Consider the following 21,003-nt stretch of genomic DNA (forward strand, 5'->3'; position numbering starts at 1 on the left):
CACATAATGATAATGACCGTAAAAATGTGTTGCTCACGAGTGTTTGTTCTTCCATATCAAAATGTGAACTGTGTCGAAACACTTTCATATTCTTATTATCATCATCCATTTCCTCCAGCTTCTTCAGTCTCTTCCCACCATGCCAAACTAGAAATGCATTCTCTGGCTATATTTATTTGTACTGAAACATTCATGAAAAAAAAATGGGTATGCCTATTAATTCTGCTAGTTACATTTGAATCAACTGAAAAAGTCACCACACAAGTGTCAGAAGACTTACAGCAAACACAACCAATCATTCCTGGTGTCATTAATAGTTTGACACTGATTAGCAGGGTACTAAAGATCTGCACTAGTCATTAATTGCTGATGGACTTACGTGGCAAGATGTAGATAGGGTCAGTATCCATTTTGGGGCCAGCTGGTGATCTATGCCATTCCTTTGAAGAAAGGCTTGTTTCTGTAAATGTTTGTGTATTTTCTACACCTAATGAAGATATTATTTCTCACTGTAAATCTTCTCTTCCATACAGAAGATTACATGGTACCTACAAAAACATTACAATTGCAAAATAATTATGGCCATTCAGTGATATAGAAAATCAGATCCAAACAGTGCATCTGATATTGTAGCTACTTCATTACAGTTAAATTCCAGCTATTCCTTTACAGGGACCTACTTTGTCCTGGTATTTCATTAAGAGACACTGTTTAAAATCTAAAAAGACTTAGATAATAGTCAGATACAGTAATTCCTACACTTTCAGACCAAATACTTATGAAGAGTCCCATTTGGATATTCAGCATAAAAATTATAGACCTAACCATTCTTTCTAGATAGATTTCCTTGATCTTTGCATTGCAAATATTCGTATTTTTAATCAACCTCTCTGACTTAACAGCAGTCTTTCTCCTAGCATGTCAAATAGGCCTCTCCATGCTGCAGTGACTTCACTGCAGAATGGAACATTTTCAGAGAAATGACACAATCATTTCAGTGAACTAGCATAGTATTGTGATAGTGAATCTGATGAACTATCAGAGAGTCTTTTTCATGGCATGTGAAAATTTGCCTTTGGAAGTATTCCTCTTTCTGCAATTACACAGGAATAGACTGTGTGATATTTTTTTTGAAAGATGGAGTTCAAATAATTAAAATCTTTTTTTTTTTTAGGTGTGGGAACTAGAAACAGGGTATCAAATATATCAGATTGAAGATGCACATGGGCTGAATATTGAAGTAACCTGTGCAGCCATTGAAGAAAAAGGTTTTCATTTTGCTACTGGAGCATGTGATGGTAAAGCAATTAATAATTACCACCTCTTCATTAATGTCATTTAAAATTATGTACAGTATGAGCAGTCCGAAAACTTTAGTTGAAGCGCTCTAAGTGATGGGAGTGATTTTTGGTTATCCTTCAAAATGGAGAGGAAGTAGGCAGAGAAAGGAACACAAAGCTTTACGTCTGGGGAGAAAGAGGTGATTTCTTTTGATCTTGTTTGTGTATTCTTTTGATAGGTGATTCATTGAAAGGTGATTTTAGGCTGCTTGAACTCTAGTACTGCATAGCTCTTGATCTGAAAAAGTGTTTCCTCATAAGAACTTTGAGCTATAAATGGGTACCAGTGTAGCTGGATGACTCCAGATTCTGCAGAGAAATCTCTCTGCAGAAAAATTCAGAGAAATTTTAATAATTATTCCAAAATGTCTAGGATTAAACTGTGCACAATAGCTATGAGCATCCACCTTTGTTATGCAAGCTCTAAAAAACTTAGAGCTCTGCAATCTTTCCAGAATAATAACACTTAGATAATTCAATGTAAATTGAGCTGTAAAAAGTATTTCCTTCTTTTCCTAAGGAAAATAATCCATATATATGAATTTTCTTTGCTAACTTTACATTAGAAAACATTTGATAATCCCTTACACTGGGTATACAATATTATCTCTAATAGAGTAAAATATGCCATCATTACAATATTAACTCTAGTAATGATGGCATATTTTGGGCTCTCAGCATCCCTATGTGGTCTTACTAAAACTCACTTTTCTGCCTGAGATGATTTAACTCAGCTTTCATAAATTCATAAGACTACAGTTCAGTTATTTTTCATATTGTTTTCATTAGCATTTTATAACCCTGTAGCTCAAGAAAGTTGCATTAAAAGGAATGTAAAATATGCCAAAATGGGTCTGCCCTTCAAAGTTAAATGTTTGTCATTTCAAAAATACCGCACTGACATTAGTCACTATGCACTGTTTCATTCTTTGCCATACTGAGCCACAGTTTCCATTTTAGTTTAAAATGGTGTTCATATAAAATAGATCTGGTTACAATGGGTACATAATGAATATAGTGACATTTATAAGACAAAGGACTTCTTTTTTTTTCAATTTTTAAAAAATAGTTATATGGAACTAGCCAAGGTGGAAAGACAGAAAGATATTTCAGTAATTTTGTATTAAGATACTGGAGAAAAGTCATTTTCTGGATTTTATAGTGTCTGAGGGGAATTTAATAGTGTCTTGCAAACAATGAACAGTAGAGTGTATATATATATATATATGTTTCCCCTGTGTTATTTAGGACGGATTAATTTTAGGTAATGTGACAAAACCTTTCCAGTTTATTCACAAGTACTACACTGCACTTTGCTGCAAACTTAAATAATTTTGTTATCTGTTAACATGGATGAATAATTCTTGATTTCTTCTCACATTTAAATGTTCAGGAATGCTCACCTGAAGTATTAAAATATATGAAGTATATGAAAGTTCCCTCACACAGAGGGAGTCTTTTCCACACCGCATGGTGACTAATATGTTTTATTTATGCTTAAGAGCAGAGAATGCGTCCCTCATGAGTCTTAAGACCATGACAGAAACTGAGTGCTTTAACTGCTTCACTTAAATAATGTTCCGGTCTTTCTCCTCAGTAGCAATGTGAGATAGGTCTAGTGATCTGGGTCACACTGTTCCTGCCGACCACTTATTCTCTGATGGCTTTAGTCCAGAAACAAAAATGAGATAGTGGACTTCCATCCTGGGCTGCAACATAAAACAAATTTGGAAAAAAGATGAAAAAGTAGTAGGGCTAGCAGCAAAGGTGTTTTCTGGTAAAGTTTGCCTCCCTAAGTGTGCTTTCCTAAGAAACACATACACAAAAATATTACTTTTAAAACATGAATGACCTAGCTCTGAACATTCAACTGGTTCATATTTTTTTCCTCTCTCTCCTTGTCTGATCCATTTGAAGTTTCTGAGTTTGAAATGTATTATTCTTCATAGTTCATTCACTTTCATACATCTTCTTTATCCCTATCTAGGAACAGTGAAAGTCTGGGATTTTGGAAGCGGGCAGGAAATGAAAGCCTTGCCTTTGGCTGAGCACAGCAAAGAGGAGAGACATCATCTGCTTCAAGTAGTTTATCTGAAAGCTGGTCAGAGCAAACATGTGCTTCTTGTTTTGGAGCAGAGTGGGAAGATGAAAATCATTCAGGTTTTTTTTCATATGTACATATATACATATGTGGGTTTTTTCTAATTTCATTTGGTAGCTCCCAATTTCAAAGGTAAACAGACTTTATTTTCCTTAGTCGGTAGAAAAACTGACAATCCATTTTCTGCATATCATCAGTTTTCTGCATTTCTGGCTAAGTATTAATATGCTTCTGAATCTGTTGCTCTTTTTCAACATTCTGATGATTATTTCTTTCCATGCATTTCTTTCGTATAACAGGACATGCACATTTTTTGTGATTGAGCTTTTCTTGATTCAATTTCTGAATACATTGTCACAGGTGTTAAATAAATCTCTGTTTGCTGGACAGACTCCTGCTAACTCTAGGCACAATGGGGAAAGATCAGTAACTGAGAACCATGGTGAACCAAAGACCTTGATCTTTTTACACAAGTGGGAAAATCACCAGCTTTGCTGGTATGCTAACTGTGAATTGGAGATTACAAAAATTAATAAACCAAGCAGCTGTAACTGAAGTGAAAACTCAGGTTAAGTGGGTAGCTAAACTGCAAACAATGAAAAACTCCGAACTCCCCAGCTAGTCAACTTCTAATATACCAGCAGGTAATTCAAAAGGACCTGAAATATCTCTAACTGGTACTTCCATTTGCACTCTAGGCATATGCTGGGTGAAGTATGTAATTTTTTTTGTAGTTTGGCGTAGTACATACAGATTTTTTACTTTTACTTTAATAGGGTAATGAAAGTCAAACACATCTAAATGTAACATGGGAGCTTCCTGAGGCTGTGGCATTTCCACTGAAAAATCCAGTTTTGTCTCTGTCACTGAAGCCTGATGACTTACAAACACATGATTTTTTTCCAGACATTCAGCCGCTGCCTGACACCAATTCTCTAAGCAGTGAAAAAGAGGTGAGAAACACTTCAAAATTCAACATTTTTTTTAGAAAAGATCAGAAAGTAAAAGGCTTACTATGCAACTGAGAAATGCATGTTTTAACAACAGTTCTTAATACTTAATTAAAATCTAGTCCATTGATCTCCCTTATGCAATGAACTAGTCATCAGAGAGTAGTCATAAAGGACTATTAGATTGGTCAGGCATTTCCATTTCTATTTCATAAATCCTTGCTGACTATTCCTATTAACCTTCCTGTCCTTCATTTGCCTCAAAATAGTTTCCAGGTACTTGCTCCATCTCCATCTCAGGGTCCAAGGTAAAGCCAACAGGCCTATAGCTTCTTGAAGACAGAAATGACATCTGCTTTCTTCTAGTCCTCAGAAATCTTTCACAAACACCATCACCTTTCAAATTGAGAGTGGCCTCATAATGATATCAACCAGCTTTCTCAGCACTCATATGTGCATTAGAGCCCATGGACTTTTATATGTTAACATATCTCCTAGGGTAATCCTTCTCCACTCAGGGTACGTGTTTCTCGTGTCCTTGACAAGTTGGCCAGCCTGTTGGCAAAGATGATTTGCCTACTTCATCATGTGGATTCTATATCTTTCTAGGAGTCTTCAATCCTCAAAAAGGCTCCCACAGTCAAAAGAACAAAAAAAAGTTTGCTGACGCCAGGTGTCCAAACAGTTTTTGACGTAAAGAACCTGTCTACTCCTCCTCAAACTCTTCCTCCTTACTGGCAGGATTGAGGAGAATGCCATCTGGCCCCCCATGCCCTTGACCATTACCCTCAGAGTCATGCAGTCACATTTGATTCATGTGGGGACTCCTCTAGCACTGTCATTGGCACCCACATGGAAGAGAAGCAGAGAGGCAGGTCTGAGGGCCAGATGAACCTTATCAGCCTCTTTGCAGTGTCCTGGAGATCATCTGAGCCCTCAGCAAGCAGCAAACCTCCCTTGACAATGTGTTGAGTTGGCTTCCATCCTCAGCAGCAGTGAGTCTTCAACTCACTGAACATTCACTGCTTCCTCCTGATGCTGCTGGATGTCTCAAATACAGTAGTATTTGAATAAAATGTTTTGAAATACAGTAGCTTTAGAATAAAATGTTTTGAAATTATGGCTCTCATAGATACTGTCAATGTATCCATTAAATAAACAGCTAAAACATTTAATTCTCTAGTGTCTGCATTACTGATACTAAAACTCCTTTTAATGCTTTTGTAGAATTTTGTACATTCCAGGGAAATGAAGTGCTTTGATGTGTTAAAAGTAGAAGGATGCAGTTTGATAGCTACAGGAAATGCAAACGGTGCAATAATTTTGTGGGACTTTGAAGCTGCCTCTGTCAGATGTCTGTAAGTAGTATTTTCATGGAGGCATTTTGATCTCCAGTATTTCACTCTTAACCTTTCAAACAACATATTGTATATTCTAAGACAGTTTTCAGCATTCTCTACTAAAAGTGTCATTCCTGATGTGTGACCCATCTGTCAAGGGTGACTGAGAAGTAGGATTAAAAATAGCAAATTATCTGCTGCACCACCTCCCTCCTTCAAGATGATTCTTCTAGTCAGTATGCTGGCCATTTGTGGAAGGGGTGATGTAATCAAGAATAGGGTTTTGATATAATTCAACACCATCACTGAGGAAACTGTCCCTTAGTCTCTCTGTCATTGATTAGTGGCTGCTACAGAGCTGTGGAACCACGTCATTTTGGATGTTTCAATATGCCTTGACACTGCATTGGATAGGCTGTTTGCTAGATCCACTGTTTGTGTTTGGCTAGAGAAGTTTAGTCAGATCCTTCCCTCAGTAGTAAGGAGATGCCTTTTATAGATGTGTAGCTGAATATCCCAGCCATCCACTGAAAATAGGGATTGAAGTGCCTGCTAAACTATTAACAGTCATTGCTTCTGGCCTTCAGATCGGGATTTAATTATATTTAGATGTAATTTCTGATGGGAAATTCAGCTGTCTTTCCATTAGAAGATCCCTTAACCTCGATTTTTGGGTGATAAAGGCATTAACATTTTTTTTTTTTAAAGCAGACAAACAGAAAAAAGAGTGTCATAGTCTATTGAGATAGGGCTGTGGGATTAAGCAGTCATTTTGTACTTGAAAGTGAGAAAGATGGAGTAATGGAAAGACATTTCATTCCAAGAGGTGAAGGGGAAGGACAGCCATCACTGACAGCCTGGAAGAGTAAGATGTCAAAGGAGAAAAAGGGATGATTCAATAAGCAACAAGAAAATAAAAAGATATGACCAGTGAAAAACTGCACAGTCTGCTCTGTCTTAAATGAAAGAGATTAAATTCTTTTGCAGAGGAAAGTACTGTTTTTGCAACAGCTAGTTTTTTCGGGATTACTATTTTTGTGTTATCCTCTGTTCTGTTTTTTTAACCTTTGTACTATTCTAATATTACTGTGCCTTTCTCCAATTCTCTGTTTTTCTCCTTGACCTATATTTGTGGTTGAGCCTCTGTTGTGCCTTGCACATTTTAAATGTCTTCTTATTCTTCAAGTCTGATGAAGATAATTTCCCTTTGAAATAGATATTCTTTCTCAAAGATAACTTAGGGAAATTCAGGCAATGTGAAGGAACTGGGGAGAGATACAACAAGAGCTTTGAGTAATGTTTTACCTTACCTTCTCATATTCTACCCACTAAGGAATAGAGGCATTTTGTTGAGCCACAGCTGGCTATGTTTCCATTTGGCTTACTGCCTAGATCAGATCACCAATTAGAAATAACCTCTGACCAATTTTTCCAGGTTCTAGCAAAAACTTTTAACAAGACCATTAGTAATTAATATAAAACTCATTGGTTAGATTGGCTTTTGGGCAATCAAACTGAGGAGAGGTGTTTTAGACTGGCACAAGTTGAAAATTTATTTCATTTCCTTCACTTTAAAAGAGTACAAAAATCATCTAGGAGAAATGTTTACTTCAACTTGAAATGTTTAGCTGTCAGTCACTTGGAAGAAAGAGGAAATGTTGAGAGTCCTCGCAACTCAAGAAGACTAAGGTAGTTCTTAGTTCTTCTGAGACATAGGTAGGCTCAGTTCCTACTTACATCTGGATGGTTTTGAGCCTACAAGGCTGTGGGATACAGGGTAGTGTAAGAAAGATCCATACCATTGGTTCGTCATAATGCATGGCAGTTCTTTGGCAGATGGAAGATGTGCATTCCAGTGTCAGCATTGGTATTAGTTTTTAGTATTAGTTAGTATTAGTATTCATTTTGATATTAGTTTTAAGTTCAAAACTGTCAGCAACAAGAAAGCCACAAGTCTCATGTCCAACATGGAAAAATCTGGAAATGATTTTGAAAATCTGGTAATGATCTTTCTATCTTCTCCTAGTTGTACATAAGATGCTTCAGAAAATACAACAGTTCACAGAAAGGGACAAAATGGTGCAGGATAATTCCAGAAATTCCCCTCTGGAGTAAGTTGCCAAATCAGGAACGTGAACAATGACAACATGTTAGGTTAGACTGAGTGGAGAGGCTGGATATGGAACACAGGCCTTTTCAAGACCATCTGAAGTCAAGATTTAGATGCACTACCCAAGTTTCTCAACATCCTTCATGTGTTGACATGCCTGTAAAAAAGTGAGCTGAATATATCTGCACAACAGTAAATAAAAGCTCAGCTGCAGTTCTGGTGCTATCCCCTCTTCACTTGCTTTTGCCTCCCCATATACCTGGAGGCCAGTTCATGTGGATGGAAGAAAGGGAGGTCAATACTTTGCAAGCAGGGTATTATGCCCAGGAGTTTTATGACTGTATTGAAATCCAGGAACAAGATGTTTTTTCTAATATTAACTTAGCTATAACTTCATTGTGAGATATTTTGCTTTTATAAATTTTTACTTTTTTTCTGTATTTTCAGGTATAAAATTAATGAAGACAGCCAGGCTTCAGTCCCTCAAACATCTGGAGTCAATGCTCTGTTGTTCCTTGTTCCCTGTGCTTTCTTCTCTGGGTAACTGTATGCATTGTGTCTTTTACCAAGGATGGGGCATTCATTTGTAATTTTGCTGTATAAAACTAATCTAATTTTTATCCAAGACAGCTGTTTAAAATTGAAGTTTTGTTTTTATTTTTGTATCTAATCAATTCATTGTTAAGTCCAAGCAGGTAATTAGTTTTCTCATTCTTGATGTTTTGATATGTTTATCAGTGCATATTATGTTTTTTTAACCACTCCACTAAGCTATCCTGTTATGATCAAAGTGACTTCCAAAGTCTCAGTTCTGTTCCAGATGAAGCCAACTTTTGTCTGTTTTTAGATCTCCTGTGTGCTGTAACTTCTTTGACTCCTGCTTCTGTGAGTTAACTCTTTGAGTCCTCTGTGGCAGCAGGTTTTTTTTTTTTTTCTTTTTTTCAAATCTGGTACAGTCCTCAAGTCATTACAATTCAAACAGAGGGAATTGAGTGTGCAGCCTGAAGTCTCAAATCAAGCTAGAGGCTAGTGTATGCTGGAGGTGTTGCACAGGGAGTAGAATTTCAGCCAAAGATGATGCCCTTTTAAGGCAATCTCAGGAAGTGTGGGATAGATGAGCAGGCAGTGAGGTGAACTGAGAATTGGCTGGAAGGCAGAGCTCGAAGGGTTGTGATCAATAATGCAGAGTCTAGTTGGAGTTGTGTAGGTACTGCTGTCCACTGCGGTCAATACTGCGATCAATACGGTCCAGTATTCTTCAACTTACTCATCAATCACTGGGATGAAGGGAGAGAGTGCACCCTCAGCCTTTGCTGGTGGTACCAAGCTGTGAGGAGTAACCAATACAACAGAGGGCTCTGCTGCCTTTCAGAGGGGCCTGGACAGATGGGCAGAAGGGAACCTTGTGAAGTTCAACAAAGGCAAGTGTGGGTTCCTGCGCCTGGGCAGGAATAGCCCCTTTACCAGCACAGATTGGGGATTGACCTGCTGGAAAGCAGCTCTGCTGAGAAGGAGCTGGGAGTCCTGTTGGACAACAAGCAGATCATGAGCCTGCCATGTACCCTTGTGGCCAAGAAGGCCAGTGGTGTCCTGGGCTGTGTTAGGAGGAGTGTTGCCAGCAGACTGAGGGAAGTGAGCCTCTTCCTCTACCTACTTCTGGTGAGGCCACATCTGGAGTATCTTCAGTACAAGAGGGACATGGAGTTGCTGGAGTGAGTTCAGCAGAGAGCTGCTAAGATGGTTAACAGGACTAGAGTATCCCTCATATATGGAAATATGCCTTAAGGTCACCCTTAAATGTGACTTTGTCGCTTAGTTCTTAGATCTGCTTTTTGCCGTTACAACTTAATGATTAATTTAAAAAGCGCTAGGTAACTTAAATGCAGTAATTATGATTCCCAAATAGATTTTTTATAGATCAGGAAAAAAATCTGATAGTGTGTAAGCACGTAGTTCCTGCAATGACTTTGAATCATACATATTTGTATTTTGTATGTTCTGTAAAGATATCTGAGAGAATTTGATGGTTATCCCTCATACACATAGGTTAAAGAATGTTAGCAAGTTTGTAAAATCAAGCACTGAAAAACTAAAAAATCAGAACCACCTATGCAGACCTGTGTGGCAGCCTATTGGCTGCATACTTTTTGTGTATTCTTCACGTTATCCCAGTTATTCAGATAGTCTTGTCAAAAACAGAACAATTGTAATGTCAGTGTAAGTTGTCTGTTGCCTGTTAGAATTTTTACTGACTTAAAAATGCAAACATTGCAAAACACATCCTCCTTTCTTTCCTTGATTTTCTCCCCCTTTTCTTTCCCTTTTCTGAGCACTGTTGTAAAAAATTGAAAGGAAGTTAAATTAATGGAAAGCTATTTGCGGAACAAAGTACTGCATAAAATTAAATGGAACGAGTCATGAGCAAGTGCTGCCTTTTTCCCCTTTCATTTTATAGCAGCATGAAAACCAATGTTTTGATTTACTGTGGATTGAAGTTCTGACAGGATAGGGTGACTGTGTCATAAGCAAATCTTGCCTCATTACTTATTATGCTTTATTACACCGGACAGTGTTGATTTCCAGATAGCAAACAGTACTTTCAAGAATGCTAGTGATCTCTAATACTGTATTTTGTACTGTTAGCCATCTCTCTCTGAATGTTGTTTTTTCACACAGGAAAATTGATTCCCTGTCCTCTACTACTGATACTGTAGGGAGTGATGTCATTCCAGGACCAGAAAATCTAAATAAGGTAACTGTAGTGGCTTCATTGATTCTGTAGCACCCAAAGCAAATTTCTCTTTTGTTCTTATTTTCAAATCCAGTAAGTTATTAAAAAAAAAAACACCTCCATATAGCCTTGCAGAAAACTAGAGGTCAAGGATAACCCAGGAATTAACTTTGTTCTTCTAATCGTGGAGTAGGAACGAGATGGGGAATATCTGTCAAGCAGCCATCTCTCTACGAAGTAGAATGGCTACAAGGAATTTCAGATGAGTAACTATTCTCATCACACATCAGTTCCATTTTCTAATTCTGTTACATTTTATTCCTTGCTTTTAGGAAAATATAAAAAGTGATGAAACTAATACTCAAGAAGCAACAGGTATGGAAATACATTGTTTTCATTCTCTTTGTTGCTGACCCATGATTGTTCTGCTATATTAACGGCCAATTTGCCTGGCAAACTTCTTTTGAGCTTTTCAATAACCAGGAGAGTAGTTGGCATGTGGATGACACACCTCTCTGCCTTTTGCTTACCTCCAGTTATTTCCCAAAAGCCAGCCCAAAATGCAGGCTTTCCAAAGGCTCAAATACTGATTTTGCTAAGTAGATGTGATGCTGCAATTGGGACCACCAATTATACAGCATCTCCTTTCACATAAACATTTGAGCAGTTAATTAGTGAAATGGTAAACCAAGAGTGAGCTTAAGTCAAGTATGAATGAATGACTTCTCAGAAAAAAATCTTCAAAATCAAATGGAAATTTAAAAGGAAAAGTCTTCTCTCTATATATATGTATATGCATATATATATGTATCTATCTATGTATATAAAGTGTCATGCACTGTCCTGCATAGCTCTTCCATTCTCATTGGTGTGTCAGCTTTTGTAAAATCTGTTGCTATGCTATGAATAAGGTTTCTCCACCTCATGGGGGAATAGTGATGGATAGTTTAGATGTGATCATGGAGACTGTTCTCATTTCTTTTCAGTTTACATATCTGTAACACATTTTGAAAGTGATGTCATCCTGCAAAGGAAGTTTCTTTCCAAAGTTGCTTTTTCCTATCATGTAATTTTTGTATATTGGAAACCAGTGCAAAAAAGAAATGTGTTGAGATCATGTATTGCCATTTGTGTTCCAAAGCAGAAAAAGACACAACAGCCTATCAGAATGTGCAGCACTGGGAGAAGAACGTATTATTCTCCAAAGCTGTAATGGGATACTCACCAGTACTGGCTTCTGCTCATGAAAATGGCTGTATCTACTTATGGAGTATTCAGGTAGCTATCTGAATGGCTTTGGGATGAGATTGGATAAAAGGAGAAGGTAATTCTGCCAGTTTTTGTAACATGCTTTCCAGTAACTAGCAGTAACTTGCAATAGCTTGCATTTTCTGGTTCATAGTTCTTCCATGAGCACAAATTACTTCTGCTTTTTCAACTGTGGTAGAGAGTAATGACAAATGAAAAATGAGGAAACACATGACAAGGAACAATTATGGAAAAACTGACTGTAGAGTTGTGTCTAGTGTCTGTGTAAACTCCAATAGTCAAATTTTCACCCATTTCATTTACTTTCTAAGGGGGTTGATAGGCAAGGTGTCGTATCCTGCTTTTAGGACAGGAGAAATATGTCTAGCTAGCAAACTTTCTCAGAAACTATTTGGACATAATGCACCCTGTCCCCTGTAATGATAATCAATGATGACCTGCATCTGCATCTGGGGAAGAGTAACTCCATGTACCAGTACATGCTGGGGACTGGTCAGTCGGAAAGCAGCTTGGCAGAAAATGATCCGTGGGTTCTGAAGTACAACAAGTTGTGACAGCACCACAAAGGATGACAGTATCCCAGACTGCATTAGGAAGACCAGCATGTCGGGGGAGGTGTTTCTCTACCTCCACATCCAGAGTGGTCCATTCAAGTCCAGCAAAGGGTTGAAGGGCCTCAGAGGTGATTAAGGTATTGAAACATCTGTCATATGAAGAGAGGCTAAGAAAGCTCAGAATGTGCAGCCTCAAGAAGAGATGGCTTGAGGAGACCTTATCACTGTGTGTAAATACCAATGGGAGGGAGTAAAGACGACTGAGCCAGACTTCTCTGTGGCATCCAGTAACAGGACAAGAGGCAATGGGCGCAAACTGAAATACAGGAAATTCAGTTTGAATGTAAGAAAACTTTTTTTATTATAAGGGTGTAAGGGTGTGTGGAGTTTCCATTCTTGGGAATATTCAAAGCCAACTGGACATGATCCTGAACAACCTGCTCAGCCTGACTTTGCTTTGAGAAGCATGATCATACTATGTGATCTCCAGACTTGCCTTCCAACTTCAATTATCCTGATGCTGTGATGAGTGCAGCATTGCGCAAGTCAGCTAGTCAAATGAGACTAACAGAGTTACAATCAGAAAATAATATTATCATGACGCATGGGACCTGTAGGTTCATTCAGACTGTAAAGTCAGTCACTCAATAGGCTGCCAATGGCTTAGGTATTGTTATCACCTCAGGCTCAGCTCCAGAAAGCATCACTCTAAACAAGAAAGAAAAAAGTAATACAGAAAGAGAATGGAGTACCATGATATGGTCAGATAATATGGGCTACCACAGTAGACAGTGATCATCATACCTCAGCCACATCAGGCTTTAAAACGTATACCAGCAAAGGCAAGTCATAGGGAGAAACTTTCAGAAACATTTTATGCAGAAATAGAATACAATAATAAATCTTCACAAGTACAGTAAGTGTGAAATATGTTTGGTTTTGTTGTCTTCATTATTGGTACGTCAAAGTCACCATCATCATCTCTTGGATGCCAGGCAAGAGTCTACTTATCGGCAAGATATTCTTCCTCACCTCCACCAAAGACTGAAGGAATAGAAAGGGAGAAGGTCCTTTTGAGTATATAACAAGGAGGTGAAGGAGGCGTTATGGGTCTGTTTGAAGGAAGAACAGACATTTCAGTAGCAAATGTGATACATAGTGATGATATTTCATAGCAAATGAGAAGTGACCAGGGACGTAGGGATGGGTGCACATGAGCTGTGGATTGGCTCTAAAGTGAAACAGTCTGTGATATTGATGTAAAAAAGATGGCAATCTAACAGAGTACACTCCAGTTATCTTAGTCATTCAGTAGATTATAGAAAAAACTCTCCAGCAACTTTCTGAATGGGTTGGATAAGGCTGCGTATATTTAACAACATTCAGCTACTACACTGTTTTTTTTTTTTCCTGCAGATGTTATAAAGATGTTATGTGTGTTTATTTAATTACTGTATTTTAGGGAAACTTGCTGAAAGAAATTTTGCCCTTTTCGAAATATCCTTCAGTTTCTCTGACAGCACTGTGCACAGATATCTCTACTAACATTCTTCTGGCAGGCAGTAAAGGTGAGTGAATACGTCAGTCATTCTTGTCAAGACAGTTTATAGGACCACAAAAGATTATTTTGTAAATGTGCCAGAAATACAGAAGAGAAGGTACTAAGACTGCCATCCTTTCTCTATCAAAGCCATCATTAAAATAATCAAGAAGAATGTTTTCTGTATGCATGGATAGTAGGTTAAAGCTTAATGATAATAACATTTTCACATCCCTGAGAACAGGTTCCCATAACTAAAAACTGCTGCTATGGCTGTACCGAGAGACACATTTCAGTCACTGATGTGCATATACTGCACAGTAATGGCCTCAAAAGTGCACAGCAATATCAGGAAGGAAAGCACTAGTGGTCTCTGCTCATTGTCCAACTATTAATTTCACACTGAATTTGGCTTTCATCTGGCAGAAAATCCAAGAGTTTATCTGCACTAATAGTTTATATAGCACTAATGAAATCTGTTCATGCTTTGCTTTTTCCTGTCTTAAACAGAAGGTTATATTATGCGCTGGAGCATTGGCTCATTCTTCAAAGATCTACAGGACAGTAAAAATGTAAGGAAAAAATTTACATTTTCTTAACCTGACCAGTATTCTGTTCTGGTAAGACAAATAGTGAAAAATGGATGCAGAGCTCTAGAGGGCCTTAAAATGTTTCCTGCCCATAAAGGTCATATCTTCTGCTTGGCATAATAACTTGGTCCTGTGAAAAAACAGAAAAATGTACTTAAAGTGCTGCTAGAATTATTCCATTGTGTTGAAAGAGGCTATTTAAAAAATCTATCCACATCCCCCAAACAGTGTTTCTGCCATATGCCACCTGCAACCTGTTTGCAGATGTATTATTTTATCTCTTTTAATAACCTACTCGGATAGTAAATGTGGTAGCACACACGACTGCCTGAAATGTGGTTGTGGTGTTTTTCCCCCTCAGCAAGTAAAGGAGGAGCTCTGCTGGAGGGCACACTCTACCAAAGTGGTTGATTTATTTCATGAAGAAGAGAAAAATGTGGTAGCGACTGCATCTATTGATGGTTCAGTCAGGTACAAAAATTGCTACTATTTCTTACTGTTGTGTCCAGTGAATTGAACTGTCTCCAAAGTTCCTGTTCTTACTGGACTTACGTATAACTCAGAACTTAAATAAGATATAACATTGGGTAAACTTTGTTTCCTGCACATGTAAGAACTGATTTTTTAAGGAAACATTCCTACTCTTCCCAGGAAGTTACACCTCTTATAAACTGTCATTTTCTTTCAGTGAGTTGATTTTGAATGCATGACTAACAAGCCCTTGGAAATAAGCTCCTGCTCTGCCTGATTCAGTTTTAGATTTCAAAACCTGTTAAGTTAGCACGTTTTCTAAATATTTTGTCTGGCAAAGTAAATAATTTCAGCCTAAAGTTGCTTTATAGACAACTGCGCAGTTCGTTCTTGGCTAGCAAGTAGATTTGAAGAGATATTTTAGGATGTTTTTGGCAATCAGTAACACTCAGGAATTTCTGATACAGAGCATCCTGCTGTGGTGGCAGCAACTTATTGCAGGACAGTTCAGGATGTTTGTGTCTCTACTCTTCTATTTATTAATTATAGAACTGACCTGTTTGCTTGTTTTCCGATTTTTACAACATCCTTTTGATTTTTTTCTACTCTCAAGTTACATTTTAACATTCAACTTCAGTTTCAGTTGATAATGTTTTATGGCTCACATACTGTACTCTGGAGCAGTTCTGTGGAACTTTATCAAATAGAGAGATTTCTTTTTTTTCACTTCTAAAAGTATCCATTTTTCTCTTCTCTCCTTTGACACTGCTTCTACTCTGTATGTAGGCTCTGGCATGCCACGAATGGATACTATCTTGGTTACTTTGGACAGCCCAGGAAGTTTGAATTATCAGAGATCAGTGAGCTGATTTTGCCTTGTGATATTAATAAATTTCCAACAATAATTAAAGAGGAAAGCAAATACATGGAAAAGAAGAAGAAATCTGAATATCCTCTAATACTGGACAGGGAAAAGTAAGATTTCAAATATTTACATACGTGTGTGATTTGTGGAACATATCTGAAAATATTAGATTTCACAAAACACCTGTCAACCTGTTGGTCAGAAAAACATCAATATTTCCTATTAATTATGAAGTATAACCCTTTTGTAATGATTTTATGAACTTTGGAGAAATCTCTTAGTTGTTATGGATTGGGTAATGATCAGGATTTGACTATAGTAATAGTGATGGCTAGATAATTGCCCCAAATTTTAGCTTAATTAGACTGCGTTGTATATGTATATGTATATGTATATGTTCAGGTTAGGAGCCTGTTTTCATTGTGTTTCCACAAGTTGATAATGGCACTTCCAAATTTTTAATGAAAAGCCTTCTAGTTAATAGTCTTAGTGACTCAGGTGACCTACTGAAAAATTTCAGCAGTGCTATGCAGAAAAAGGATCTAAATTTTTCACCATAGTTTCCACGTCTTTAGCTTGTCTGATGTGACGTATTTTTTCTGACTATAAATGAAACCGTGTTAAGCTGCACCAATAGACACTCTCCTCTAGATCTTTTTGTCTTGTGATCAACTTTGGAAGCTAGGTATATGAACAGAGGAAACTGTGTTATGAAGGTGGTATAGAGGAACTGTAGTCAGAACTGATAAAAATGTTAAGAGTCATTATTAGACATTGAGCAAGTTAGTACTCAGTTGTAATAACTAGTATTTCTTAAGTTAACATATCCAGCCTCCTACAGTTGACAAGCCAGTATCTGGATTGATGAGATGTTAGTGAAGCTCTTCATGACACCTATGAAACTCCTAATATAAATTATGTTTTAAGGAATATTTTATACTTTAAAATAATTTTATTTTAAAGCCAGATATGAATGTGTATGTGTTCACTTTTGGATATTGACGTTTTGATGGGATGATTTTTTTCTGTTGTCTTCTGTCTTTTTTACAGGTGGAAGTCACTGACCAGATCATCTTTGGTTTTAAATAAGCCTGAACATGAAGATATACTTCAGGACTTCAAGTTTTTCAGAGCTTTGGCTTCTCCAAAGGTTACTGATATATATGCATCAGTTCTATGCAACATACTAGGAAACAACCATAATAATCCTCTATGTCCTTCTCATTCAAGAAAAAGCTAGAACATATCCTCCAACAGAAATTCTAAATACCATAGGCTTAGCTGTTGGAAATGTGAAAATATGATAACATCAATGGATCCCTGGTTATATGCAACAGTTTTTTCAGGGTTCCCATGAAACTGGACTTCAGGGGGTTCTGAGTCCGTTCAGGTGTCGCTACAAATATTTTCTACAGCGCTAACTGATTAATGGTACGGCTCCTAAAGCTCTGACTGAAAAATGGTGCAGCTCTTTTTTTTTTTTTTCACCTGGCTTAGCATTCAGAAGTCATGGATTCAAACAAGGCTTCTTTGTGGAAGTTGAACAAGAAAAGAAAAAATAAAAAATACTAATCCTGTGGCTGCTTGCCAAAAAACTTCCCTTAACACCTTCCCAACCATTATTCCCCCGTGACCAACAAAGTGATGGGGGTGAATTAACATCCTCACCTAAACTTTGCATTACTATGAGACTTCTTTATATCCCAGTATGTTAGCCTAATGAGACAAGATAAAGGCCAAACAGTCAGCAAAAGATATTACTCTGTGTGACAGGTTACTTCTCTCCGTGTTCTTCTGGTAAAATGAGGTGGTTCAGCACACTGTGGGGAAAGTCAGTAGAGTTGGGTTGTACTTCAGGTTTTACTTTTCCTAGTCATTTGAAAAGAGGACTCACTGAAAACATCAGAATACAAAATACTTGCATGTTCAGACACATTAGTGGTGGATTCCTTTCTGATTAGGCTGTCAATGAGAAAACAACAACAAAAAAGGATTGATTTGCTTCCATTTCCCTTAAAGAGGAACAAATCCATAGACTTTAGTTTGTAGTTCTGCCTAGAGGTGTGATTTTCGGTAGCTCTGTAAATATCTGGAGCATCTCACTAATTCAGTGTAATTCAGTTGGCATATCATGCTGAAGCCAGCATGCTCAAAACTGACAGAAACTGCGATGGGTTCACTGAGGAATGTTTTACATTACAGAAGATGTGGTGTTTCTTAAAATATTGCAGTACACTCAGCTGTGTATTTAGAATGAATGTGAAAAAAAATTAACTAGAAAATTTCTTTACAATGTACTGTTTCCGACAAAACTTGTATTTACAGCATTGATGAAAACAAGAATTCTTTGCAGTATTTAATGCTTGAGGAGTTTTTTTTTTTTTTTTTTTTTTTTTTTGCTTGCAGTGGATTATGAATTGCCCTCCCAGGTGAAAGCATTGCTACATCATCTTAGGACAGTTACCTTTCCTGCCCTGTCTATAAGGGCAGGTACCTATTACCTTATTAAGTCTCCTATTTCATGTGAGAATGAATGAACTATCAAAGTATTTGAAGAATTTTCACAGCTTCAAGGTTTTCTACACCTTACAGCAGAAATGCCTTTTAATTCATCTATTTCTTTCCTAACTGGCAGCTGAAGCATGAACTGAAGCATTCTTGATTTGCATAGCCCAAGAGAATGACTGACTGCCCTAAGATGAAGTTGTCATCTGCAAAGGAGTGTCTACTCTATTATCCTTGGCTAGACTCCACTGTCCTCTAACAGCATGCATCCACCAAATCTGACAAGTTCCCTGAAAGTGATTCCTATATTGAGCTTATGCAAGGTGCTAATAGTTGACAAACCTATGCAAGTGTTTAAAACTAGATGCAACATAGGTGATAAAAATCATTTTGCTATTAACTACCTTGATTTTGTGTTCCTTGGAAAGTTTAAATTTTGCTAATTGCACATTTTTTATAGCAGAAGACTGATCCCCTTCTAATTTTTGATTAAAATTTTCCAGTCTTTATGTGATACAAAGGAAACCTGTGCATAAACCTCAATCTCTCTACATAATCATTTACATACATAATACATACATTTCTTCAGATAACATGAGTGTTATCATATAGTTCAATAATAGAAGTAATATTTGTCAACATTTCTGAATTAATTTTTAGCTAGTAATGAACTGACTTTTTTTTCCTGTGTTCAGATTCTTAGACAACCTTTGGAAAGTTTCAAGACTGGAAAAAAAGAGGCTGGTGTGGTGTTTGGATCTATTCCTATATATGAGGTAAACACAAGTCTATCTTTAGCAGTGGCATTGATAAAGCAAACGCCATTAGCATTAGCAAATGTTTAAAGTCACATGCTTTGACTTTCTACTGTTAACTCTCTGCTGCTCAATTTGTTTTTTTGACATGGCTTGTGTTGCTACCTACCCAACTCCATTCCCCTTTTGGCAATAGCTGGGAAGCCCAGCTGAAGAGAGTATTCTACCCAGTGAGTACTGCAACCATTTACTTATTCTGCTGAACTACGTATCATTACCTTTTTGCTTACTCTTTTCAGTCCAAAGAATATTGATTCTTAACTGCCCAAAGTTTTGGTTACTGTAAGTGCATATCATTTATGATATTGATATGATTTATTGTGAACAGTCTAGCTGGGATTTTAGGTTCCTGCCATGGAAATAGATCAGCACATCCACAGCTTAGAGTACCCTGCCTATTATAGAATGGAAAGAATCACCCCTTGCAGAGGTTCTGATTTCTCCCTATAGAGAGAATCTGGATGGTTAGCTTGGATGAGATTTCTAATTTTTAGATGTTGAAGACAGGCAGGATGAATAGGATACTATATATTCAAAAGTATGTGACAGTGCTTGTGTAAGCAGCAGAGTAGAAGCAGAGTATCTCATTCATAATAACCCAATGAAAGAGAACTCAGGATTTATTATATCCTGTTAGCGTTCAAATAATCAGCACATACGATATTCTTCTGCCATTAATGTGTCTTGGAAATCTGTGTTTTGTTCTTCCTCGAAGAAAAAAAGCAAAATGCAGGGGTCTTGTGCCTTGGCAAATTGGGAGCAACTGAACTGAAGCCATGAATGGCACTGCAGTGGATTTACAGTAAAAGGAGATCAGACTTTATTCTTTGCTGTGGGATACATACATGAAAAACAGTTGTTGTCTGTATTGTTACAAAACGGTTATATACTTGAACCATTATGTCATGAAATTTCATAATTTGTTTTGTTAAGGTTATGAGTGGAACAACACTGAAAGCTCCAGTCGCACTGAATGGAAAATGGAGCCAGAGCTCATTGAAGAACAGCATCAAGATAAATAAACATAATATCCCTCTTCAGGCAAGTAGATTAGCAGTTTCCTCTTTTCAAAAATTTTCCTGATTTTTTATCTCATATTTAACATTTCATTAGTAAGCACAACATGCAGAACATGACTGTTTACCTATATTCCAGTCTTTCGTGCAGAAAAAAAAAATCTAATAAGGCTTATGTATGTTATAACAAAAGATACTCACACAACAGCTCTTTTTTAACAATTTTGTTTAATAAGAAAGAAAAGCATCTTGCTCCTATTAACTACTTAAAGATTCAGATTTATAAGCCTGCAAAAATGCTTGTCTTGCTAGCCATGCAGACTTCTCTAATGAATAAGAAATGTTATTCCAGAGCTACTGCTCTAACCTTTCTTCATGTTTCACGAGCTCTGGTGTCCTTGGACATGGGCCGGGAAGACAAATGTCTTCTTCTTGAATACATTTAGATTTTTTTGTTAAGTATGCTTGACAGGCCACCAAAAGAATGTGGAAAAAATCTGTTTGGGATATTAAATGTGGAGGGGCTTACTGGAGCAATCTGCCTTCTGTCCCCATATTTGCAGGAATGCACAGAGCAGGAACAAGTGACATCTTTCAACAAAACACATTATGCATTTTCTGCTCAGAAGGACAGTCTAGATCCAGGAGAAACTGCAGGAAGGGGTAGTTCTGGATGACACTATAAATACATGTATATACATATACATACATATACATATACATACATATACATATATAAATACACTTAGTGACTTCCCAAAGCCAGTTACCTGCAAGAAGACAGTTTATGAAACTTCAGGAGAGAA

The 21,003-nt window shown here is 37.3% G+C and overlaps 1 protein-coding gene across 1 annotated transcript in view; it reads left to right on the forward strand.

Annotated features, from left to right (window-relative positions):
* WDR64 (WD repeat domain 64) overlaps positions 1–20,352 on the forward strand; it is a 63,070-nt gene extending 42,718 nt beyond the window's left edge. Inside the window, exons 13-28 of the mRNA XM_088524285.1 lie at positions 1,175–1,298; positions 3,328–3,500; positions 4,218–4,394; positions 5,619–5,749; positions 8,289–8,381; positions 10,518–10,593; positions 10,905–10,947; positions 11,714–11,850; positions 13,858–13,963; positions 14,446–14,507; positions 14,887–14,996; positions 15,783–15,971; positions 16,912–17,011; positions 19,062–19,142; positions 19,318–19,351; positions 20,115–20,352. Of these exons, the coding sequence (XP_088380411.1) occupies positions 1,175–1,298; positions 3,328–3,500; positions 4,218–4,394; positions 5,619–5,749; positions 8,289–8,381; positions 10,518–10,593; positions 10,905–10,947; positions 11,714–11,850; positions 13,858–13,963; positions 14,446–14,507; positions 14,887–14,996; positions 15,783–15,971; positions 16,912–17,011; positions 19,062–19,142; positions 19,318–19,351; positions 20,115–20,203 (1,725 nt within the window). The 3' untranslated portion in view covers positions 20,204–20,352. The remainder of the gene's footprint in view (positions 1–1,174; positions 1,299–3,327; positions 3,501–4,217; positions 4,395–5,618; positions 5,750–8,288; positions 8,382–10,517; positions 10,594–10,904; positions 10,948–11,713; positions 11,851–13,857; positions 13,964–14,445; positions 14,508–14,886; positions 14,997–15,782; positions 15,972–16,911; positions 17,012–19,061; positions 19,143–19,317; positions 19,352–20,114) is intronic.
* Positions 20,353–21,003: the final 651 nt, after the last annotated feature.

Source organism: Tinamus guttatus, unplaced genomic scaffold (genome assembly GCF_059628265.1).
Source record: "Tinamus guttatus ecotype Peru unplaced genomic scaffold, ASM5962826v1 Tinamus_guttatus_pri_ptg000208l, whole genome shotgun sequence".
In the NCBI taxonomy this organism is placed as follows: Eukaryota; Metazoa; Chordata; class Aves; order Tinamiformes; family Tinamidae; genus Tinamus; species Tinamus guttatus.